Source organism: Typha angustifolia, chromosome 9, assembly GCF_048772165.1.
Source record: "Typha angustifolia cultivar Huaian chromosome 9, ASM4877216v1, whole genome shotgun sequence".
Classification (NCBI taxonomy): Eukaryota; Viridiplantae; Streptophyta; class Magnoliopsida; order Poales; family Typhaceae; genus Typha; species Typha angustifolia.
In genome coordinates this window covers 1,092,174-1,116,869 of record NC_133247.1, presented here as the reverse complement: position 1 = coordinate 1,116,869, position 24,696 = coordinate 1,092,174, and the positions used below count along the sequence as shown (strand labels likewise).

The window sequence follows — 24,696 nt, the reverse complement described above, 5'->3', positions numbered from 1 at the left end:
CAAGTTTTCTCTAGTCATACGTACCACCATAGCTTGTTTCATCTTTATATATTCTGTTTTATATGTACGCTAAATAGGCCATTTTGATCATCTAAATGTCTTGTGTTCCAAAATAATATGCAACAGGTATGCAGATTGTAGAACTAACTGCCAGTGTTCCAAAATTATATTCTGCTGCATGTTTGTTCCTATCCTTGTGGTGGTTTGAAACAAGAGAAGGAATTTTGTATGACAAGTTGACTATATATAAATATATATATATATATATATTCTCTTTCGCCAACACAAAAAGATCTAGAACCACTAAATATTATATAAATATGATTCTGGCATCAAATGAGATATTGTTTTAGCAGCAGGACAGCCTTCAAATCGAGATCCTGGAAACCATTAACTTTCTATTGTTCTAATCTGCTCAAATTCTAGGACTTGCACAAAGCTTGCAAAAGAGACAGCCTATGAGTGGTTTCTTTTCTTTCTTTCTTTCTTTTCCTCTCCTCCTTTTCTCCTTTCCGAGTAACAAATAAAGCTATGAAAGCCATGGTCTTAAAAGTTATTATGTTATTAATCATGTGGTCACGATCCAAATTAGACTAAGTTTTCATGCTTGGTTGGTAGGTGGAAGATAAGCTCATGGTTTGGAGAATTAAATGCAAGACTGGTGCTACAGCTGTGGGAGTTGTCATCTCATTTTATGGGACCCTCTCCATTGTGTTCTCTTAGCCCCACAAGTCCCAAGTCCTTTCATAATATGGTGATGGAATCTAAAGCAAATATGGTCACATAGCCATCCTTTGCTTTTCGGCTAGTGGATGGGGGCTCAAGGCTCATGGACCACCCACATATAAGTACATCGTGCAACTTAATATTGTCTATAAGAGAAAAAAGAGTAACCTAAGTGTTTATGACTTTATGTTCTTGAAAATGAGGGCAAAAGTGATTATGAACAAACCATGTGGTGAGTTTGGTTTTTATTGTCTTTGAACCAACTTTGGACATTAGCATGGAGAAAAAATATATATATATATATATTCCTAAGTTTGGATTATTATCTAATTTCACATATGTATTAAGAGCATATTTGATGCAAAGCAATTTGTGTAGGTCAATTTAAGTACACCACTAAATATGTTCCACGTGTTACTCACATGCACCCAACAGCTCTGATCATACTAAAAAGAATACATAGGCTGTTGAATTTGAGAGGCCAAGATTGGATATGTCAGATAGATGTATAACTATATGTTGGTATGTACCAAATAGCACGCCCAAATCGACCTGCATGGACGGCTCATATTGAATTCCTAACTAATCACAAGGCCTAAATGTAAATACTTTAATTGCCCAGTGGATCTATCAAAGCCCAATCCAAGCAAAAGCTATAAACGGATATTAAAGAATGAGAAAAAAAAAAGGCTACAAAACTTTGGGCCATCAGAAGAATTTGTCAAAGCCCAGCCCAATACGCCGAACCGGGATCCGATAACCGCGGTTACTCTCCTCCTCCTCCTCCTCAAAGCTTCCAAAACCCACTTCACACGCGTCCCATTCTTGCAGTCACACGCCTCACCCAAACACCCCCTCCCTCCACGTGTCCACCCCCTTTTTCTATATTAACCCTCACTTCTTCCCTATTTCTCTATTACCCCACGGAAAGGAACTCGATGGCGGAGCACCAAGGCGGCGGAGGAGAGTACCAAATGGGTCCGGGAGGCGCCCAGATCCAGCGCCATCCCATGGCGGTGAGCGCAGTGAAGGCGGTGACTGCAGCGACGTTAGGCGGCTCCATGCTTGTCCTCTCCGGACTCATCTTAGCCGGGACGGTAATCGCACTGACGGTGGCCACGCCGCTCCTGGTCATATTTAGCCCGGTGCTCGTACCCGCCGCCATTGCGGTATCGTTGCTCGCGCTGGGTTTCGTCACGTCCGGTGGATTTGGCGTGGCTGCGCTCTCGGTTCTCTCTTGGATGTACCAATACCTCACTGGTAAACACCCGCCTGGAGCGGATCAACTCGACTACGCAAAGGCTAGACTCGCCTCCAAGGCTCGGGATTTCAGGGAATCCGCTCAGCAGAGACTTGACCAGGCCCAAGGGACCTAAGTGCAAAATTGTGGGCTTTATCAGGGGCTTTGTTGCATATGTGCATCAATTTGTAGCTGTAGTTCTACGTTGTTGGTGGTGGCGTTTCGTTTTACTTATCTCTTCTTCTCTTGGTTTAAGTTATTATGTTCTTGTAGTTTTCTTGTTTGTATTTCTTTTCTTTTCCTTTTGGTATCTCTGAAATAAGGATGTTCGTGTGCTTCTAGTTTTAATTTCCATGAGATAATTTTTAGGAGTGAGGAGAAATATATGTGCAATTTTGTTACGTTCTGTGCATGCATGCAATCCACGCGTTGATAAAATGGCCAAGAAGAGGGTGGTGGAATTTTTATGCAATTAATGACAGAGTAGATGTAAACCTAAATTATTGCATATATTTTCTACAGCAGATGCTTGCAATATATTTTATTATAATATAGTATCTAATGATTGTATCAATATGTATTTAAGTTTGTTCTTTATATTTATTTTTCATCCTTGTTAAAAAAAATGTTTTTAAGAAGGAAAAATAAGCAAGACTTGTATTTCTATTTATTTATTTTTAAAGTTTATTCCTTCTTCTTATGTATGTCAGGGGCAATGTTTCCCACTTTCCAGTAGGCACTTCTAAGTCCCAACTAAAAACAACTATGCAACAACTGAAGTCATCTGTTGAAAGATTCTTCTTTTTTCTTTTCATCAGTGAGTCAAAAGCTCTATGCCAAAAATCCCATTTCAAATAAGATGTCCTAGTTGATGACTCGTTTTTATTACCTCCTTTTCCTGGCAACGCACTTCATGCATAAAGGCAAGATTGTAATCTATTGTCAGATCCGAATTCAGAGTTGCAGCTGCATGGCACTCATCAGATTAATCATTGATAACAAAGCCAACACATGAATAACAAACTGACCCAGTACAAATAGGAATAATATCCTATGATCAGAAACTTTCAGAAGAACTCAAAGTCCAGATACTTGCCTGCAGACTTCATGTCTGCTCCTCCTACCATCCTCTTGCTGCTGCTCCCCATCCCTTCTGCTAATCCCAATTTTGCTGGCAGCATGGCCTCGACCGGTCTCGGCACTTCAGGCGGAGTGCTGCATCGTATAAGCGCCCAATTTACGCCCTCGAAGAAGGGATGCTGCTTTATCTCGGTTGCTCCCCTCTTCACACCAAGACGATGCTGGGGCTCTTTAACTAGAAGACCTCTGATCAGATCCCTGCTCGCATAGCTCGTTGATGGAGACTCTGGGAATCTAAGCTGCTGGCCAACCACATTGAATAATGTCGCCCGGTTGCCTGACCCCTTGAATGGTGTCTTGCTGTACAAGAGCTCATGCAGGAAGATACCGAAGGTCCACCAATCGACAGCGCTTCCATGGCCTTCGCCTTTGATGATTTCGGGGGCTAAGTACTCGTGGGTTCCGACAAAGGACATTGATCGAGCAGTCGTTGGCTCAGCCACTAGTTCTGGAAGGGTGGCAACCTGCTGCCCTGGCTCAGCTCTTGGTTTCCTAGTCTTCTTCTTGTTCTTCTGGTGGAAAAGTTTGGGCACAAAGCATGCAGGCTGAATGCAGACTGATGAAGGCTCTATGCAGGCAGGTTGGGCGCAGAAAGCTCCAGCAGTCCGTCGAGGATCAAACTCGAGTGATGACGTCTTTATGAGTGTCGGGGATACTGCACACCTAAGAGAGAGATCAAAATCTGAAAGCATGATGTGACCGTCGTCCCGCACAAGGACATTTTCTGGCTTCAGATCTCTGTAAACAACTCCGAGCATGTGTAAATACTCAAGAGCTAGAAGTACTTCTGCAGCATAAAACCTGTTGCAGATAAGAAGTTAAGAACATATCATGACCTTCCGTTTTAGCTGAAAATTCCAGAACTCTGTAATTTCATATGAAGTCATTTAATATGCGGTGCAGTTCAATATTTCTTAGGAAAGGGATAAAGCTATTCATGAGTATGATCATAACATAAGAAAAGCATGAAATAGGAGATAGAGAATATTCTATATGTAAATGTCAATTTGGATGCATTTACTTCGGTCAGCATTTCCAACAAGGGTGTAATTGATGATAGGTCTGTAACAGAGCTCATCCTTGACAGAGGATGAAAGATGAAAAGAAGAAAAGATTAGAGGCCTTAAAAACTTAAAAGTTAAAAGATCCCCTCAACAGATAAAATCCCAACACTTCTAAAACCACTAGTTACATATAGAATGTTTTTCCAAACCATAGAAGCTCTTCTCATCCTTCCATGCTAATACGACATGTTAAAAGGTATAAAAATGTATTACAAATATTCCTAACACCAACATCAATGTAAGGCCTTGTACTAGCTGACTAAAGAAAGTTGGGTTGCTAAATTAAGGTTCTCTTTGATGGACGGCTAACATTCTGTTTTCCTATTGCCAAAATTTTCTATCATTAAATTTGCAGGTTAAATGCTGCAAGAAATAATAATGACAATGGACACAACTGATAAGATGCTTTTTCTGGTCTATTATGTGGATATAATTTTAGCAGCATCTCACTGTGCTTCTTAAGGAATAAGAAGGATATGTAAAACCAGCCAATATCTCTACCAAAATCTCTTTCATGAAAATAGAAATTAGCTATCGATAGACGTTATACATAACAAGGGTGATTTTGACTTGCCAAGGGAGAAGATGAGATTCGTGAGATAATGAAATTTGTTTATTTCCCACTCAAAAAGACACGAAATATGACATTTCAGGGTATCAAGATGACAGAATTGGTGATGAGAGAAAAAGCTGAATGCACATAAGATAAGTAGACAGAAAAGAGCTTCTTACTCTGAATATTACCTTGCTGCATACTCAGAGAAGTGCTTTCCTGGCTGCCGCTGCCTCAGCGTGTGTAAATCTCCACCAGGACAAAATTCCATCACTAGACATGAAAACCTATCAGTTTCAAAATGTGTATACAATGTTGGAAGGAATGGATGATCCAGAAGCTGGAGAATGTCTCTTTCAGTTTGAGCCCTGTTCAACTTCTTCCTACTCGCTAAGGATGCCTTGTCCATCACTTTCATCGCAAAGTAGCACCTAGTCCCACTTAATTCCGACAGATAGACGCTACCAATGTCACCGCATCCAAGCCGCTTGAGCAATCTAAAATGGCTCATTCCTAAAATACCATCTCGAGCCCTAACAGCAAGAATAGCTTTCCATCTTGGATCATTCCCCTTGTGAGGCTTATTAGCACTCCCTGTGACATTGCTCCAGTTACTATCATCGCTAAGCCCACTGCTATCGCTTGCTCTGCTAATGCTAGTTTTTGCACTTTCAAGCGAGTCTCCTCTAACACTATCCTTAGCACTCTCGCAATTCCTTTCTGCGCTTAGCATACCGTCACTGGTGATCCCTTCACTTCTATAAGTGCCTGTGCAGCTGTGCACGACACTCATGGCAGTTGCAACACTGGTGCTGTCAATGCTGCTGTGAGGACTGACATTGCCACTAGGAGGCAGGGAAGCATCCCACACGCACTCCTTTTCTTCAGAATCATGAGGTAAGGTCACGTTTTCCATGGCCTGTGATGCATGAGGAACAGAAAATGGAGGGGATGCTGCAACTGACTGATTAGGTTCTTCAACCAAGCTCTCCGTTGGGGTAGGAACTACAGTATTTGGTTTCACACCTGGAACTCGGATTGAAAGATCATCAATAAAAGGACCTTTAACAGACAGGCCTTTCATCAGGCAAACCTCTTCGGACTCGCCTTGATCTATAGCGACATATACCGTCTTCATGAGATCCATATCAACAGGCTCCGGAGGATGGCTTGCCCCGGAGAAAGAACTCCGGACCCCATCTTCGGACGAGTCAATACTCCTGAAGCTATCTCCCTCGGCTGCCAAATCCTTTGCTTCTGGATATGAGCTCTTCCCTTTCCATGCGTTTACAACCGCCGGCAAGCCCAAATTGCGAGATTTCTGAGCACTGGATGGACCTTCCTCGGTCCTCAAATCATCCTGGTGCAAATCCGATGCTTGAGCGACCAAAAGAGGCTTATCGGGCAGCACTTTCTTCTCAGAAATCCTATCCATCTCCGTGGAATCTTTAACATGACCAATTCACGATTCCGTAGTGTGCACACTGAACTTGGCAAAACTATGATAGGTCCACAAGAAATCTCAAGATGGATCTTCCTCTAGCCTTACGAATTCAAAGAACCAGCTCGGTTTCCCAGTTCTTCACACTAAAGAGAACTCTATATTACCTCTAGAAGCAAGCACTGTAACACCAAGAAGCAAATAAACAATTTTTTCCTTCTCTATTCCTCCAGATACCTATGAAAAAGATCAAAAACAAACGCAATAGACAAACTCAGGCCTCTAAAAACTCTATTTACCAATCAAACAACCAGCAAACTCGAACAAAGATCATATCCCACCACTACTAGCAATTAAAGCTACTATTTCCAAAAAGATAGAAAACACTCTTTTAAATCTCCAAAAGAAGGAACAGTAGCAGAAAAAAAAAAGATTAAATCAAACACTTTGTCGACAAGAAAGGAAGAAGCCAGACATTCCACTCCGTTAGCGTACATTAGGAAACTTCCACTTCGCAAGACGAAAGAAAAAGAAAGTTCTCCTCGGGAGTATACAAATCACAACAAAGGAAGAACAATTCGGAGATCCGCGGCCGAAAAATAGAAGATTTGAAGCATAAAAAAAAAGGAGGGAAATAAAAAAAGAGAAAGAAATCGCCGCACCTCCGGATACGAGAAGGGGGCGATCTCGAATACATTTCGATCTAGGGTTTGCCGAGCTCGAGCTAGGATTTCACGGCTCATCTGAACTCCAACTCCTCCTCTTCCATTTACCGTTTCCTTCCTCTTCTCCTTTTCGTTCTTCTCTGCAGAGCCAAAGGAGAGAAGAAAAAGAAAAGAGTAGCAGAGAAGAGTACGAGCGAGAGAGAGGGAGCGCAACGAGGAATGCTCTATTTACAAATCGATCCCCGAGTATTTGCAAAAAGCCCACCCCATTAATTTTAAGATTATGTAAAAAAAGGAGTATTTTGCAAGAATAGTAAACTGTAAGGGGTGATGTGCAAAAACTCTCTCTTCCTTTTATTTCTCTTCGGCCGCACTAATTTACAATTAGCACCAATAATGGGAGATTAGGATTTAATTAATCTCTCAAGGGATCTTAAATCTGGAGCTTGGGATCTCTGGGCCCCAGTGGTGGGCCCACTTTGCGTCGCTTTTGCGGTACACCCCTCCTACCTGTCGCCATCGCTTCTGAGGCATCATCCACCGTTGGGTACAGTGATTGATGCGATCTGATGGAATCACAGCCGTTGAATTATCTTGATCCGGTGGTATTGTTGTTGTCTGCTAGACTAGACAAAGATGTCATTTTTAGGACGTATCATTTATCCTTTGGCTTCCCCTCTTAAATAAGTTAATTATTCCCTTCAGATATTAATTTATTTCTTAGTTTAATTTAAATTAAGGTGTGAATGTCTTATTACTTCAAAACCATTGTTATCAAAGTTTTTTTTTCTTTTATTTCATATTATAGAAAACATTTTAATAAAAAAAGTGATGAATTTCGGTGCCATATTGTCACCAAAAGCTTAAAAAATATTATACTTGTCATTACATTCTTTACAATATTATAATTACAAATTTATTTTACTATTTTAAAATTTAATTTTAAAATTAACAAATGCATTTAAATAGATACTATAAGTATTTTATTACTAAGGTACAAGGGACTACTATACAAAAATAATATTTTAAAATTTTAATATTGATTAAGTTTTTTTTTTAAGGATAAGGAGAAATTTGATCAGTTTATTACTATAAATATAGTGCAGATCACTCGCATCGACAATAAGAGTATTGAGGGGATTAGGGAATGAGCTTCTCACATGCACTCAAATCTCATATTTCTATCCTCAGTAGTAAACAATAGTCAATTATACTAGCATCATCTAACGGAGCTAAATTTATTTTCTCTGAGATATTGATTAGAAAAAGAGAATTCAGCTCGATCTCGAGGTTGGTGATTATACATGAAGCGAAGGGTGTGTTTAGCCTATGCGTGTATTTATATTTTACACTATATATTTCTTAAAATAAAAGAATGCACATAATATTCTTATATTTATCTTTTGAGATTTCACATATGTAAATTAAAATTTTTTTTTTGAAAAAAAGGAACAAAATAATTAATAGGAAACAATATAGTACAGTCATGGAGTAGTGAGACAATAATAACAAGCACACCTCTTTTTGGATCTCCTTCTAATTCTTTTTGTAAATGTAGTACAATAACAAAGTAGAACAAAGCATTCATATGGTGTAAGATTAGGTACATGGTTAAAATATATAAGCAAAAAAAAAAAAAAAAAAATAAAAGGCCCCACCACTACTTACTATTCCACAGGCTTTATCAGATTAAAGTTTGGAAAGGAATCATACAAGTGACCTTGACCATGTCCCTCTTTCTTTCTCTAGTTCCAACATGAGAATAGCCTGATGAGCTATTCCTAGCCCTTATGGGAAGAACCAAAAGAGAGACTTTTAATTAGATCTTCTATTATTATATTAAAAAGTTATGTGTATATATATACATATATATTTTTTGTAACAGTTTTAAATTAAAGACAGCTGAATAGTATTGAATAAAAGAAGGTATAAAGAAAAAGAAATGGGAGGATCCCTAGGTTTTACCAAAAGAGATAGGCATCAACAACTTAACCTAATCATTTAATCAAACATGTGGATGCATACACAGGCTACTTACTAAGATCCAACCTTGGTATTTGGGCTTCATAAATATTTTTCATGTTGTCTTGTCAAATGCAATCTTATATCAGTATCACAATTATTTTGCATCATTAAGAAATGAAGGGGACAGCCATCATCTACCTCACTCTATCTCTAAAATGCCCACCAAGAATCCTATGATCTTTGCTAGGTGGAACAAGGTGTACATAAATAAAAATACTTTTATATCATATTATACCAAGGCCAGCCTCTTCAACACTACTACTACTACTACTACTACTACTACTACTACCTATGCTTCCCATAAATTTGAACAATTTTGGTTTAAATCACATACAAAATCCATAGCATTAGAAATTTCCAAACAATTTAACATTTAATAATTGACATTTTAACATAATTATCTTTTTAAAATATCATAATTGCAGGGTAAATTTAATTAAGCATACTTAAAACTAAAATTAGATTAAAGAAACTATTTGGCCTTTGTATAAATTATTTAAAATAGTTTAAAAGTTGTTCCAACACTTATTTAAGACAATATATTATTGATTAATTTTTTAGATTAAAGTGTGAGGTGGGCTGAGAGCCAAATTTGCATAAAGGTACCTGAAAATTAGTTTATATATATATATATAAAGCTAAAATGGGATCATTCTCCATCATGGCATCATATCATGTTCCAACATAAGACCCCATTACCAACTTTTCCACCATATGAAACTTTAATAAATCTTTTATTGATCATGGAGCATTAAGGGGGTTCCATATTACCCTCTATTGAATTGTATAATGCCATTGTAGCTGCATCATTATGTCCCATAGTTGCCTATATCACATGGAAGAAAAATCCATGGCTATAATGATTTTTAATCAACAAAGCCCCATACAAGTTGATATTAATTACCTCTAAATTGTAACCTCTTAGGCCATGTAAAAGAATAAAATCAATAGCTCATATTTAGGTGTTTAGGATTTATATTGGGCCAGGCTGCTCTAGTTGGGCTAGTTGGGCCTCATTTGCTCAGCCCACGTTATGATATCATAGTTGAAAGAGTTATAAGAGTCAATGGAGTTGTTGATCGAAACGCTCTAGATAATCTTTCACCTCTCTTAATTCTTTTTACTAAAATGGTTAACCATAAATTAGTTTAGTTATTACCATGATAAGATAAAAATATTTTGATATTTAAATTTAAGTGCTATTTATTTCGATAAATAATTTTTAAAATAGAGCCAATTTGGTCAAAAACCCGAGTTTAAGTCAATGAGATGTGGTCACGTGGACCAGCTGTGTGAACCAACTACCAATCTTGTCGTCGTGTCATTCTCGATTCACTGCCACAGCAACACCCTAATAGAATACGGATGACGTGGCAGTCTGTTATTATACGAGAGTTGATGACGTGGCAGTCGAGACGGTCGCTAGCTCTGAGAGATAGGGACATTTTTTTTAAAAATAAATGTGAATTAAAAATGTTGGAATAAATACAGATAAATAGCTCGGGAGGAAGGAGGAGGCTTGGTTTATTCTTAATTCTCGAAAATAGCTAGAGGAATAAATCAGAGAAGACAGCGATTAATTTATTCCTTTTAATTCCTTTTATAAAATTGCACATTTTATTTATCTTTTTAATAAATTTATTTTATCGTAATAAAATCCACTATAAAATAAATTTTAATTTCAACTTGAAAGTTTCTTTTTCTTTTTTTTTTAAAAGGCACAATTTTAATTTCAACTTCATCGGTTTGTTTTTTTTTTTTTTTTTTTTTTGAAATTAACTTCATCGGTTTGTTTTAAATTAGGGGGAATTCTCACCGGTACGTTGCAGTCCTTATCAACTGCCCTTGATCGCAAGTACGGTCATTTTCAGGAATTTACTGCACAGACTACGTGTGCCGGTTTTACTGGCTAGGACTCCGAAAGCAATAGCTTATATTTTCGGATGTAGTAATATTCGTACAACTATTCCTGCAGAGGCTCGACATTAGACTCGCAACCGAACCGACATTTATTTATTTATATAAATAAATAGTCGGAAATAATTTTTTCCGTTTCTTGCACTCTTCTTCGCTCTTTCCCCCACTCTGTCTACATCCCACAAGCGAAACAAGAACTACCGTTTTTTAAACACCCACCCACCCACACCGACCTCATCTCTCTCTCTCTCTCTCTCTCTCTCTCTCTCTCTCTCTCTCTCTCTGTCGATCGAAACCCTAGAGCTTCTCACGGGGATCGGATCCAATGGCCGTGGCCTCGCCGAGCAGGGAGAAGACGGAGATGCCGGTGGCGTCACCCTGCCGCTCCTCGCCTTCGAGGGCTGGGAGGACGGACGCCGACGCCGCCTCAGAGAGCTCCTCCGTCCACTCAGGCGATACCCCCGATCGGAGAGATGTCGACGCCTTGGTACTCTACTCGAATTCTTTAAATTTTCGTCGTCGTCTCCTTGTTGGGGGGTTTGGTTCTTGCATCTTGATTCGGTTTCTACTGGTAGAATCAGGGTCTGGCGAATAGGAGCGAGGAATACCGGCTGCTGTTTCGACTTCCCCCTGATGAGGTCAGTGCGGTTGTGGATTTGGTTGGCGCAATTGTCCCTCTCTGTTTTCTGTGATTGCGAGGGAGTGCCACGGGGAGTGTGATTGCTTTGGATCTTGCTCTTGTTTTCTTTGGTGTTCTTGGGTTAAGATAACGTTGTTCGTGGATAAATATCGATCATTTTCTTAGCATATATTGAAGTCGTATTAGTTTCCTCCTCCTCCGGAACTCTTGCATGCTATTGAATTTGAATGCTTCTTGAGTCCGATGACAAGCAGCAAGTTCTTCTATAGTTTCCATTCCTATATGAACTTGAAAATTTACTTTCTTGAATTCCTTTAGCAATCTGTTCGATTATAGCCCCATAAGGGTTGCTTCTCTATTCCATGCCCTAGGAGCCTGCCATTCTCTTGATGTTCATCTACTAAATAAAGTTTGTTCATGTGGGTTTATAATGGGCACTCAAATGGAATTGACTAACAGACACATAATTGGACCGTTGTTAATTTTTATCTGGACAGTTAGAGTCACCAGACACATACTTATGGATGACTTTCTATTGGGCCTTCTAATTATTATTATTTTTATTTTCTGTGAAGGTTCTTGTACAAGATTTTAATTGTGCCTTTCAAGAAAATATCCTCCTACAGGTACGCATTCACTTATATCTTTCATGTAATTCACGAGTTGCTGAATGATGCATGTATATTATTGTACACTTTTTTTTTTCCGTTACTTTCTATGTATCTTATTAAGTCGTCCTCTTTTACATGTTAAATAATCAGTATCTTATTAAGTCATTTGCGTCACAATATTATTACTGTCAACTCACTATCTTCTGCCCTCGCAGGGCCATATGTACTTGTTTATTCATCACATCTGCTTCTATTCAAACATTTTTGGTTTTGAGACAAAGGTACTGAATGATTCTTTGAAGTTTGTCTTTACCAAATACAAAGATTTTGTTCTTACATGGATTTGTTATGCAGAAAATAATTCCGTTTCATGAAGTCACTTGTGTTCGTAAAGCAAAGACAGCCGCAATTTTTCCTAATGCTATAGAAATTCTTACTGGAGGGAAGAGGGTAAGAGAAATTTTTTGGTTCTTTTTTCTCTAAGTAGACTGGAAGTTAGTTTGAAATTTGTAGAACAACCTGATGGAATTCTGTCCTTAAAATTTCTGTCTGAATATAGTGGTTGTTAAATTCCTTGGGTTTTCAGAAAAAGAAATAAGTTGTTAAGGTTCTTCTGTATGATGTTGGCTCCAAGCTCCTTATGTCTTTATTTTGAACTGGCAGCACTTTTTTGGGTCTTTCTTATCGCGTGATGAAGCTTATCGTCTCATTATCGATAGTTGGGCACAGCATAGCAGTGATGCCAAAGCCTTCCAAGATTCCTTGGTGAGCAGCTTCCTCATATTAATCGGTTGTCCTTTTTTAAATTTTAGTGCATGATTTTCCACCAGAAGGAAGAGGTTTAAAGCTTACCAACTGATCCATTGCAAATTTGCACCTTGTTTATTTTCACATAGAACTGCTAAAACAGCGTGCAAATATATGAGCCAGTTAGTTATCTATTATATGACGTGTGAGATTTCAAAATCCGATAATGCTGGAATTCTTCATTTTCATGCTTGCACACCCATGCATCCACTTAGTCAATTTATGCAAGATTACTGAGAATATGATAGTCTGTAGATTTATGAAAAGTTTAAATGTGCACTAAGAGAATTTAGATATGCTCTAACTGCTACTTAGGGAGATTTGATAAGTTGATGTTCCTTTAACAGTATTTGCCCTTTATTCATGTTGAAGGTGACATAATTATTGGGCGCTAGATAAACACTACTTAGATACTGTAAGTTTTCATAGGTTACAAACTTATAATAAAGCTCTTAAATAAGTTTTAACTTAGTACAAGTCTTAGCACTGTTCCAGTCATACATGTCACTTTTCCGGCTTTTTCAAGATGTAGTGTAGAGCTAGTGATTAATTTCTGCTTCAGGATTCAAAGTCAGAGGGCAGCAGCCCAGACAATGGACCTGTAATTTTGGAAGCGACAACAGAATCCAGACGCTATGAAGATGATTTACCATCCTCATACAGGTTATCGTCTTGAACAAGAAAGTAACTGGTTTAATCATATTCTGATGTTAATCTCGTTTCATTTCTCTTGTTCAGGATTAAGGATGTAGATACTTCAGAATGTAAATCTATGGCTAATGATAGCTTTGACATCAATGTGTCCAAAACATCCTTAGAAGTTCAGCAGAATGGAACAGAAGAAAATGCTGACCATTCATACCCTGTGAGCCCTATCACTTGGCAATGTGAAGATGCTGATGCTCCCAATGGTGAGCGGTCTTCTTTTTTATGCACAATATGGAATATCCATATTCTTTAAATGCTTATTGACACTATATGACTCACCTATTATGCTGTATTAAGGTTTAAAAGCGATGTTTTATCGGGTATGAGTATATACTATACTTCCTAATCAAAGCAGATTTGACACTTTAAGTCTTCAAATTTGCAGTGCCTGATTATTTCACGATGGTTGCAGAGGCTAAGTTTCCGGTGATGCCAACTTAATTTATTGTACCTTTTAGTTATTCAACTTATCCTTGACGCATTATTAAAGTATTTGACAAATGATTGTAGGTTTGTGTGGAAGATGTTTTCAATTTCTTTCTCTCTGATCATGGTTTTAACTTTCTGGATGATTTCCACAAAAGATGTGGTGACAAGGGTAATATACTTTATTCTCATAGCACAAACAGATACTAAGATCATCTTCTGGTGCTTATGCTATTCCGTTGTGCTTCCAGATTTCCGCTGCACTCCGTGGCGTCAACATGAACAGTTTGGATATGTGCGTAATGTCTCATTTCTGCATCCAGTGAAATTATATCTTGGTAAATAAAAATTACCTTCTAATTCACTTTATTCACTGAAGTTTCTTTTTAATCTATCACTATTATTTGTAATATCTATTTTGATTTCTTTTAGTTGTATTCAAGGTGCAAAATTTGGTAACTGCCAGGAGGTGCAGAAGTTTCATGTATATAGAAACAGGTAACCTCAACCTCCATTCTTGTATCCTGGCATTCATTTTCATCATCTTGTTGCATCACAACTTCTTAATACAGATTATGTATGAGGAAATGTTAATTTATTTTACAAATAGAATTTTCTTGTATTATTTAAAAAGTTAATGGCTTAATGCACACATTCATTTACAGTTGTATCCTATTATATCCATTAACTGGTATTGCAGTTGAATAATTAGATATTAGTGGGTAGTTATACTGATTGGGCTGATTCCTGTACAAATATTGTCTATTAGGATTTTTTTTATTGGTTTAGTTTCATCAATTTGTGGGCTTTTCAACTGAGTCCTGCATCTGTTTTGGTTCTGATTGCGGTCATGTACCTTTGGATGTTAAAATCAGTAATCAGTTTTATCTACTTTCCCCAATCCGTGGTCTTGATGAACAAATACTATTCTGCAATTTGTTGATGATTATGTAGTCATTCTATTTGTGGCTATTTTAACATCTTTTGCATGCATCCAAATGGTTCATATGGTGTTTAATAGAGATTATAGTGCATATTAGGTGACAGTGATAAACAAGTTGAAATGCAATAATGCTTGTTAATATCCGCGATTTGAGAATAGCATGAAGCTTCTAGTCATCTGATATGCCTTATACCTTCATTTGTAGTTTGGGTCACTCTACCACGGTGTAGGTCCTTAAGCTCCCCTCCCATTGCTATGCACTGAATCACTAGGTGCAGGAGTAACCAAAGAGAAAGTAGCCTGCAATTTGATTTTATGTATATCAGTACTTACCATTGTCCTCTTGATTTTTATTGAGTTCAAAAGAACAAATAAGCCATCCTCATTTTAGCTTTTATTTGGTTAAAACCTATATGCCACTTGATAATGCTTGATACTAAGAAGTAACATATTGATGTTCGTTCTTTTGTCTGTTACCCTGGTGTTTTCAGCTATCTTCATTATATACTTCTTATTAAGAACATGAATATTCTCATTTATGCATGAATGAAACTCTTGAAACCTATATTTGTCTTGTGAAAATAATTGGGAACAGCTCTTAACATCTTTATGTTCACATATTATTGATCACCAGCCATATAATGATTGAGACATCTCAGCAAGTCAGTGAGGTGCCTTATGGGGATCACTTCTGTGTTGAGGTATGACATTCAAAGCCCATGTCTAATTTTTTTTACCTATTTGCATCTTAGAAAATGTTGTGAGTGGTATTTATTAATCTTTTGATACCATCAACAATTTACATGTATACTAATGATGTATAGTAAATAAATTGTCCCATGCATGGATGGTCGTGCCACAGACGCACCACTCTTCGACCTCTTAGCTCCACTCTTCGATCTCGTCGTCGCCGCTTGCTGCCCGCCACCATTGTTCGTTGCTGGAGAGCTCTATCGATGAAGGCGTCGTATTGTCGGGCGGGTGAATAAAGACTTAAAGTTGTGGATTCAAATCCGAACATGCAACTTTAAGTCTTTATTCACGGGCTAAAGCATCCCCGCATGGGATGTGACGACGACGCTTTCATCGACGGAGTTCTCTGGCACGACGGGCGACAATGGCGGTGACGGAAGCTTGACGACGAGCGGATCGCCACTAGGAGGGTTGCCGTGCGGCATTCCTCGTGCTACGTGCTGGCACGCTGCCAGCACGATAAGTGCTGACCGGCATGCTCCGTGCTGGTTGGCATGGCCATTGTTTGTTGCATGTTTAAATTCCTTTAAGTGATAGAGCTGCACAAGAAATAGAAAAGTTGGGGCATGTATCTATTCTTTTATTCATAGAAATTATAATGCTTGTGCTTTGACGTTAGACTGTCTTTAATTTTGTGCTGCTTTCTTGTGGATGTATAAAACCAGATTTAGAATATATAAATACCTACAATTGTTGGTCTTATATAAACCCTATAAACAGGTTTCAATTGTACAAGTTTATCCTTGTTTGCTCAAAAGAACTCTTTCACAGTTGCACCATATTACATGAGCCTTAACAATAGCTAATAAGGTGTTAGCACTGCCTGCCAATTGACCTAATTGCTTTCAAGGGTTATTAAGTTGCACTAAGCCGTTAATATTGAAGTTGTGTGTCAAACTCTATATTAGTAACTCTGTTGGGCTTTTAGTCCCCAAAAAATAAAAATCTGTTGTGTTGATCTTTTTGCATAAATTTGGACTAATTAATTTATATAGGTAATATACCAATAACGATCGCATGTTCACCTAGGCTAATAAGTATTTCATAGTAGAGCAGGCCTACATTTATATTGCAAAAATTCTTGACCAAAACAGTGAACAGAGCACATGAATTATCTTGTCCTATTTGTTCTATATATAGGGGATATGGGATATTAGACAAGATTTTATCGAGGGAAATGGTTGCCTTCTCAGGGTGTTCTCAAATGTCGCATTCTCCAAGAGAACTATTTTTAAAGGTATGTCCTTCCGTACAGAAAGCTTGAATTGTTCTCTAAAAAGAATAATCAGCTGCCAATACCTTACAGTTGTTACTTGTAGATATTCTATACTTAGATTCCATTTTATTTGACTCTATTGTTGCATTAGTATGAAGTGAAATTTATGTGAACCATGAATCTGATGGTAATGCTTTTTCTATAGATTGGTCATCTTTTTAGGAGTTATAAAGTCATAAACTGCTCTGGCATACCTAGTGAGAACTACATAGTGAGACACAACCCAATGTCTATTGTTTCTTTTTCTTAAGTTGAAGATACAGTGTCCATGAAATATATATATTGAAACAGTGTCCATGAAAGAATCTGAGAAAGACATATTCTTCAGTAAGTCTACAATCTATCTTTTGGAGCTTTTAGTTAGTAGGAAAGAGTAAATCGGTTGTTTTTAACATAGTCGACATAGGATTTCTAGCTGTGATGGATGAGAGGATGCTATTCATGCATCTGACACAATCAAGCATCTTACTGGAGAATGTTTTGATAATTTTTTCAATATATCTTGTTCTTCAATAGTAACTTGCTAGTATCCTGCAACCAAACATTGTTGGTACTTATTGCCCACTCCGAACATATATTTACAGGAAAAATAGAGCAGTCAACGAAAGATGAATGCCGAGAAGTTTATGCGACTTGGATCAAGAGTGTATGTTCTCTCTTTATTTCTTGAAATATTTTTTTTTATTTGTATATCGGTTTCATGTCAATATTGCAGAAGGAAAAAGATAACCGAATGCTATGCCTTCCAGGCTCAGGAATCATTGAAGCAGAAGAATATCGGGGACTCAGAAGGTTAGTATTTTAAATGTGCAAGCTGTGCAGAAGCATCAATCATGATGCAGTAAACATGGCAAATCTTTTTTCTAGGAAAAAACTTATGTTGGTGTTTTGGCATATCATGATGGTTTGGTTTCTATAATGTTTATACAGCAGGAGTTACTGATCAGAATAGGGCAATCGGAGATAGCACTGTTGAATTAGGAAATTCTTCAAAGTCTTTAGAAGAGACCTATGCAACAGTTAACCCTGCAAGCATTCCGTGTGATGCGACTGGTACTACTAGTGCTGTTCCACCCATTGAGATGCCTACGCAAGATAATCTAAGAGCATATCTAGCATCCACTTTCAGAGAATTGCGGTCCATACTTCTTCCGTATTCTAAAACCAGTCATTTTCCTCTGATGTTAGTAATTGCATTTGTGGCTATCCTTATCCTAATGCAGGTAAGTTTTTTCTGTGGCTTCTTGCTTCATTCATTACCGACATCCACCCACTTTAGTGATCTCTTAGCAGCTAGTTTCTTTCAAAAGTCATTGGAACTGAAACTGTTGAAGAACATAATCGTCAACATTCTGACATTTTTTTTTCTGATACTACAAATATCGATTCCATTTTTTGGCCTTGCTGTTGCTTGCAGGTAATTGTCATTCTTCTGCTAACCAGATCCCCTGAAGTCCACCTAGTTACTCCGGATAACTATATGAGCAACCCTGGTAATTACCAATCAGATAGCATAGAGTGGTTGGAAAAGCGATTTAGAAACCTTAAAGAAGAAATGCACTTGGTAGAGACTCGCATGGAGAGGATGCATTATGAGTTTGCCTGGTTGAAGGCGCATCTAGAAAGCCTGGAGAAACTCAAGGCCAAATAGTGATTATAAACAGCATCCGTATAGGTTTAAAAAGGATCCTAACTACATTCAGGAACAAACTATTGAGATGCCCGCTTGCATCAGGGGCATTACCAATGTTGTAGCTGTTCACGAGGCAATTCTCTTTGTTGTGTGAAATATGAATGCACTGATGTACACTATAATGGTTTTTTGCCAGTATAGAATAATCCTCGTATAGTTCTACATAGCACTTTGTTGTTCAATGATAAGTACAGTTTTCCTTTCCAGCTCGGGTCAAGTATGTAAAGTATAATAGTACATGCATTGTCGAACTACATTCGCTAGAGGAATAGCTGCTGTAACTAAAGATATATAAAAGTTATGGTGGATTTTTACATAATTTTTAAAATATCATATTAATATATTGTAATTATTGTTGATGCTTTTAGAAGTGTCATTATGGTTGGTTTTTAATGGAATTTTTTTAAAGCTTAATTATATTTTGCCCCTTTGTATTTTGGTACAGTATTATTTATTGCTGTATTATAAAAATATATAATTTTGTCCAGGTCTTCTTCCTCAATAGCCTTCTACTCTCTTTTTTTTCCAACCTATCTTTCCATATCTTCCCCACATAGCTTTTAGTATAAGCAACACTAACAATAAAAACTCTGCATGTTCGGCATTTTTGTTTTTTTCGATATGTGAGTTATATCTTGACATCCTTTAAAGTTGAGATGGAAGTTTCTTATAGGGATGTTTCTTCTAGGGATGAGAGTAGGGGATAGAGAGGAAGAAGAGAAAAATGTAAGAAAATGGGATGAGAAGGGAAGAAGAGAGGTTTCGATAGTAGCGGTAATTATAATATTTTGAAAGTTTTTAGTGACCATTATGTTTACAAAAGAGAAGAAAAAAAAAAAAAGAAACTGTACAAGTTAAGAGTAGCTCGGATTTGGTCAAGTTAAAAGATACATTAGCTATGTAGATGAACTTTTGCAGTATATTCAAAGGCTTCTTTTCTGGTTTGAAAAGCGGGAACAGAACGTGGCTAGGATTAACAAGTCAGAAGGTTGAATTCATGGAAGTGACGCACAAGCCTCTAAGTTTTTGTATACTTTTGCTCTGTGCCTCTAGTGTTCACACATAGGTATAGGTATGAACTTATGCATCCAACTTTTGTTCTCCGATGTACAATTTGACCGCGTGAGCCCACAGATTCAGCGTAGTTAATGTCTAATTAAAAGTTTTCTTTCTTCTGCCAGTTGGCAGACCATTACAACTAATCGACTAAGCGCACATCTCCTGGAAATACTTATACCACTTCTCTTCTCATCATCACCGATTAATGACCTCATATCAAATTTATGAGAGCATAAATCGAAGCATTTGCAAAGAGAGAAAAAAAGAAAAAGAAAATAGATTTTCAAATAGTAAATAATAAGCTTTTGTGTATCAGTTTATATAAATTGCATACATTTTATTATAAAAAGATATACATCTATCTAGTATGAAAAATATATGTATTCAGTATCAAAAATCTAATATTGTCATTATTTAAAAAAGAAAAAGAACTGAGAGCTTTTTTCTATAAATAACCTCAAAATTATGTCTATAAAAAAGACTTCTCTGCATCATGAAAGCGGGCTAAATGTGAAAAACCAAGGTCTTAATATTCTGTATGTTAAGACCAGACCGTCTTTAATAGTGCTCTGACTATCTGTTGGAAAGAATTAGGTAGGGTAGGATTTCTTTTGGAAGACCGTGGCGGTGGCACATCTTAATCTGGTATTCTGAACAAACAAACGGAGATAATAAGTTCTATGTAATAATATTTCTTTGGTATTTAATGACTGACGTGGTGAAAACTTCAATTACGTAATGTAGAATAGTTCTTTTGTTTTTTAAAGACAAAATCAGAGAGTAGAAAGTCAAATATATTTGTATATAAAATTCAAGGAAGTGGGCGCGGCACGGATCAAGTTCCATCGTTCCCAGTTCCCACCATCGCTCTGACTTTATAACCTCGCATGGAATATTTTAGTCGTCAGCAGTATATAAAAATATCCAAACCATTTTCTATATGAAAAAAAAAAAAAAAAATTAGAACACCGAGTGGTTAGTAGAGGGTAACTAAATTGTTCTCCAACCAACGATCAATGATTTTGATCAAGGAAATCCAACATACGATATACATCACAGCCACTTGGCCGCTAGATCAACCCTATTTTGGCAGGCAACAATAACAAGCTGCAAAAATAAACGGGAGACCCAGAAGGGTCGGATGTGCCGACAATGCAGCGAGACGTTTGGTCAACCTTTGGGACTCAAATTGAGGTTAAATCCATGTTGGAAGAGTCAGATGAAAAGACTAGTATTAGTAGTAGTAGGCAATGGCCAATGGAGCAAAGCTGGGTAGAACCGTTTCACTCTCTAGAAATCTCTCCACGTCTCGTGCAAATATCAAACAAGTCAGAGGCGACACTTGGCATGACCAATTAACCAACAACCCACTTTGCAACTTTAAATCGATCGATCTTGGAATCGTCAGAATGGAAGACCAGTAGGCAGGCCAGAAAGCAAGCTGGGTTGAACCGTTTTCCCTCCTCCCTCCCTCCCCAAAATCTCAAATCTCAAATCTCAAATGGGCATCACTTACCCGAGCGTGATATATTTTAGGTCTTCAAAATAGTCTGTCTCTTCCTCTCGTACGCATGATCATCCTAGCTGCCGTGGACGACGAAACATCCTACCAACCACGGAAACTATCTCTCCCCTGCCATCCTCTGACTACGACCGAGTACCGGATGCGGATAGTTATTTTTTTTCCCAACATAATTTAAGCCACGTGGCGTCCGCGTTCCAAGAGAGCGCGTTTTCTATCGTACGTAATAGACAGTGGAAATAGATATAATTTGTTCTCGGGCATTGAAGTATCTACCTATATATATGTAGAGAGAGAGAGAGACTGCCATATATCATCCGGTACTAGTTACTTATCAGCATCCTTCCATCATTTCCTCCTCTCTCTCTCTCTCTCTCTCTCTCTCTCTCTCTCTCGGCCAAATTAAAGGACAAATTCAGGGATCGGCCGTCTTCGGAAATAGCAATAAAACCATATCCATGCCTGTTATCGGCGCCGTGGCGACCCCACCTCGCCAGATCTCTCCGTCTCGTGCTACTACTCATCGCCGCCCACACTCTCCTCTCAACCCCCATTCTTGCTCCCTTAAAACTACTACCTCTTCCTCCGCTTCTACCGTAACTACTAAAACCCACCTCTCCAATCTCGACCGCGTCCTCTTAAAGCCATCCACCCAGTTGACAACTATCCCACCGCTTCCCCAAACAAAACCGACAACCCAAAACAACAAGAATGATCAACCGTCGCAAGATCAGGGGATTTTTAACGCTCTCAATCTCTCTTCAATCTTCAAATTCCCTTTCGCCAGGCTGCCGATGCCCGAGGAGGCATCGCCCCGGAGCTTGAATTATATCCAGCGTCTCTTATCGGAATCGCCGCGGCTGTCCCCGAAGAACTCGATAGCTTCGCGGTGGCGGCGTTACCACGGAGGAGATCAATGGAAAGGACTCCTCGATCCTCTTGATGAGAATCTGCGTCGCGAGTTGCTTAGATATGGAGATTTTGTTCAATACGCCTACCATGCCTTTCATTCTATACCATCCTCCTCCGCCGCCACGTCACCCTCCAGCCACCGCCACCGCCATCTCATCCTGCCCGACCGGAACTACCGTCCCACGCGCAGCCTCTTCGCCACGTCGGCCCTCTCCCTCCCCACCTGGGCCCAACCCCGGAACGCCCCCTCGTGGCTGACACAGCAGTCCAGCTGGATCGGTTACGTCGCCGTCTGCGACTCCGAACGCGAGATACAGCGGATGGGTCGCCGAGATATTGTGATCGTGTTACGTGGCACCGCCACATGTCCCGAGTGGGCCGAGAACCTCCGCACCACCCTCACCCCACTAAGCAGCGACAGCGAAGGCGAGAGCGAGGGCGACTCCTCGCACGTCCCGAAGGTGGCGCGCGGCTTCCTGAGCCTGTACAAGACCGCCGGCGAGCACGCGCCGAGCCTTTCGACGACGATAGTCGAAGAGGTCAAAAGATTGATGGAGATTTATAAAGGAGAGGAGCTCAGCATCACGGTCGTTGGCCATAGCCTCGGCGCCGCCCTCGCCCTCCTCGCCGCCGAGGAGCTCAGCACGTGCTCCCCGAACGTCCCGCCCATCGCCGTCGTCTCCTTCGGCGGGCCCAAGGTCGGGAACAGGGCCTTCGCCGACCGGCTCCAGAACAACCCCAAAGTCAACGCCCTGCGGATAGTCAACGATGGCGATCTAATCACCCGCGTGCCGGGCGCGCCGGCGCCGATCCCGCGCGTGAGGGAGGGGTACGTGCACGTGGGAATGGAGCTGAGGTTGGACAGCGGCGCCTCCCCCTGCCTCCGGCCCAACGCCGGACCGGGATGCTGCCACGATCTCGAGGCGTATCTCCACCTCATTGATGGGTTTACCGGGTCGGGTCGGCCATTTAGATCCGACGCGAGGCGGAGCATCGTGAGGTTGTTGCAGCTGCAGCGGTCTAATGTGAAGAAGGTCTACGTGAACCGGGCTCGGGCTCTTGCGGTTGACCCGGCTGCCGCTGTCGTCAGAGCTGACCCATATGGATACGTGGCTAGCCCTTCCTAGATCTTGACCCAGTCTTGGAGAGTTAGTGGTCAACGAGAAGTTTGGTCAAGTTCAATGTTGGTGCCCGACTTGGTCAATCCTATCTATACTTTTTTTTTTTTGTCTTTATAAATTAATTATACCTTTGTATCAATTACCGAACCAACAAAATTGTTGGGTTGAGAATTATTCATTATATTCTTTTAATGACACACTTGTTATCATTTTGAATTGAAACAAAATTTAATTTATTTTAATTTAATTTTAAATCCCTTACTCTACGCGAGTTTCAAGACTATGCAAAAGTTTGGCGGGCGAAAAGAAACACGAAAAATGCGAAAAAAACTCGAGGCGGGAAAAAGATTGAACAAAAATGTGTTCAGAGACTGAGAAGGGTTGTACCTGGTCATGGCGGAAATCTCCGGAGACGGGGAAGAGCATGACTTGTCCCTCTTCGACCCCCTCGATTCTGAGGTAGTCTTGCCACCGTTCTCGTTCCTTCTCTGAACTGTGTAAATTTCAATGTGGCATTTATTCATACAATTCGTCTGCGTCTTTCGCTTCGCAGAATCTGGATGTATCTTCTTATCCCCTTTCGCTCCCTTCACGTGAGTGCTCAAAGATTACACCAATCTTCCATCCTTCTTCTTTCTCTCCATGCTACTTCTGTTGAATCTCTGTCTTATTTTTCCTCAGAGCCACCGGACATAAGGAATTGGTTCTCCAGCTATGAGTACGAATCCCCCGAGTTCGACTTGGCGTTGGCTGGAGAAGAGGAGAACGCGACTCAAGATCCATGTCAAGTTTCTTCTCCAAGCAGGCACCAGGAAAAGACCAAATCCTCAAATCAAGAACACCCGAGAGAGGCAAATGACGAAACTTTGCCAAAAGCCAATCGTAAGCAAAATTTACTGGAAATGTCTGGAGATGATCTCATCGACGATTGCAGACAAGTCTCGTGTAATTTAGAAGGGAGAGAAGACATCGAGGCAAAGAGTTCACCTGTCAAGCAAGCATCTCCAGCTTCAGACGGTGCAGAGCCACTTAAAGATGCTGCAACAAATGGTTTTATTTCGACAAAGAGGAGAGAGAGATCCCCGCAAAGGCACCAAATGTCGCAAGAGAAAAACCACAAGAGATTGGAAAGGAAAGTACAACTAGGATTGAGGAGTCCATTAGAGGATAAAACCAATTGCCAATTTGAGGTGGCAGATGAGGCACCGCCAGAGTGTTTGGGGAAATGGCGGTGCCCTCGCAAGAACAAACCCTACGTTGGCCCGCCACTAAAGCAGCTTCGCATGGAACAATGGATCCATCGGGTGCAATAGCAACTTATCTTTTCAATCTATCGTAATGGTGTAAATCTTGTGCGCTAGGATTCATTTACTATGTTAATCCCAAATGTTCACTTGAAGTGCTTGAGAAAGAATGCAGTGCCATTGAATTTTTGTCTTAAGATGCTGAATGCA

The 24,696-nt window shown here is 39.5% G+C and overlaps 5 protein-coding genes across 8 annotated transcripts; 4 read left to right on the top strand and 1 right to left on the bottom strand.

Annotated features, from left to right (window-relative positions):
- The first annotated feature begins 1,630 nt into the window (after positions 1-1,630).
- Positions 1,631-2,432, top strand: LOC140767601 (oleosin 16 kDa-like). Its single transcript, XM_073107585.1, has one exon. It carries the CDS (start codon positions 1,665-1,667, stop codon positions 2,100-2,102), a length of 438 nt encoding a protein of 145 aa, XP_072963686.1. The 5' UTR covers positions 1,631-1,664; the 3' UTR covers positions 2,103-2,432.
- Positions 2,433-2,880: 448 nt separating this feature from the next.
- Positions 2,881-7,024, bottom strand: LOC140767750 (serine/threonine-protein kinase D6PKL1-like). Of its 2 annotated transcripts, none has more exons than XM_073107776.1 (3): positions 6,827-7,024; positions 4,915-6,401; positions 2,881-3,907 (listed from the first exon to the last, which is right to left on the bottom strand). In XM_073107776.1, exons 2-3 carry the CDS (start codon positions 6,156-6,158, stop codon positions 3,034-3,036), a joined length of 2,118 nt encoding a protein of 705 aa, XP_072963877.1. In that variant the 5' UTR covers positions 6,159-6,401; positions 6,827-7,024; the 3' UTR covers positions 2,881-3,033. The 2 variants fall into 2 exon arrangements, with proteins under 2 accessions (XP_072963877.1, XP_072963878.1); XM_073107777.1 differs by having other exon boundaries at positions 4,915-6,346.
- A 3,926-nt stretch (positions 7,025-10,950) lies between these two features.
- On the top strand, positions 10,951-18,891 carry LOC140767594 (protein VASCULAR ASSOCIATED DEATH 1, chloroplastic). 3 transcript variants are annotated; one of them, XM_073107574.1, is made up of 18 exons: positions 10,951-11,258; positions 11,347-11,409; positions 11,987-12,037; positions 12,238-12,303; positions 12,377-12,472; positions 12,686-12,787; positions 13,392-13,492; positions 13,568-13,740; positions 13,923-13,963; positions 14,048-14,135; positions 14,215-14,301; positions 14,407-14,461; positions 15,541-15,607; positions 16,800-16,896; positions 17,520-17,581; positions 17,685-17,727; positions 17,869-18,158; positions 18,353-18,891. In XM_073107574.1, the coding sequence occupies exons 1-18, from the start codon at positions 11,097-11,099 to the stop codon at positions 18,584-18,586; spliced, it is 1,878 nt and encodes a 625-aa protein (XP_072963675.1). In that variant the 5' UTR covers positions 10,951-11,096; the 3' UTR covers positions 18,587-18,891. The 3 variants fall into 3 exon arrangements, with proteins under 3 accessions (XP_072963675.1, XP_072963676.1, XP_072963674.1); XM_073107575.1 differs by having other exon boundaries at positions 10,954-11,258; positions 11,353-11,409; positions 17,866-18,158; XM_073107573.1 differs by having other exon boundaries at positions 10,954-11,258; positions 17,866-18,158.
- A 2,625-nt stretch (positions 18,892-21,516) lies between these two features.
- Positions 21,517-23,437, top strand: LOC140767595 (phospholipase A1-Ibeta2, chloroplastic-like). The gene has a single exon (XM_073107576.1). The coding sequence runs from the start codon at positions 21,668-21,670 to the stop codon at positions 23,246-23,248; it is 1,581 nt and encodes a 526-aa protein (XP_072963677.1). The 5' UTR covers positions 21,517-21,667; the 3' UTR covers positions 23,249-23,437.
- A 58-nt stretch (positions 23,438-23,495) lies between these two features.
- LOC140767598 (uncharacterized) lies at positions 23,496-24,572 on the top strand. The gene is made up of 3 exons (XM_073107581.1): positions 23,496-23,701; positions 23,796-23,835; positions 23,924-24,572. Exons 1-3 carry the CDS (start codon positions 23,636-23,638, stop codon positions 24,553-24,555), a joined length of 738 nt encoding a protein of 245 aa, XP_072963682.1. The 5' UTR covers positions 23,496-23,635; the 3' UTR covers positions 24,556-24,572.
- Positions 24,573-24,696: the final 124 nt, after the last annotated feature.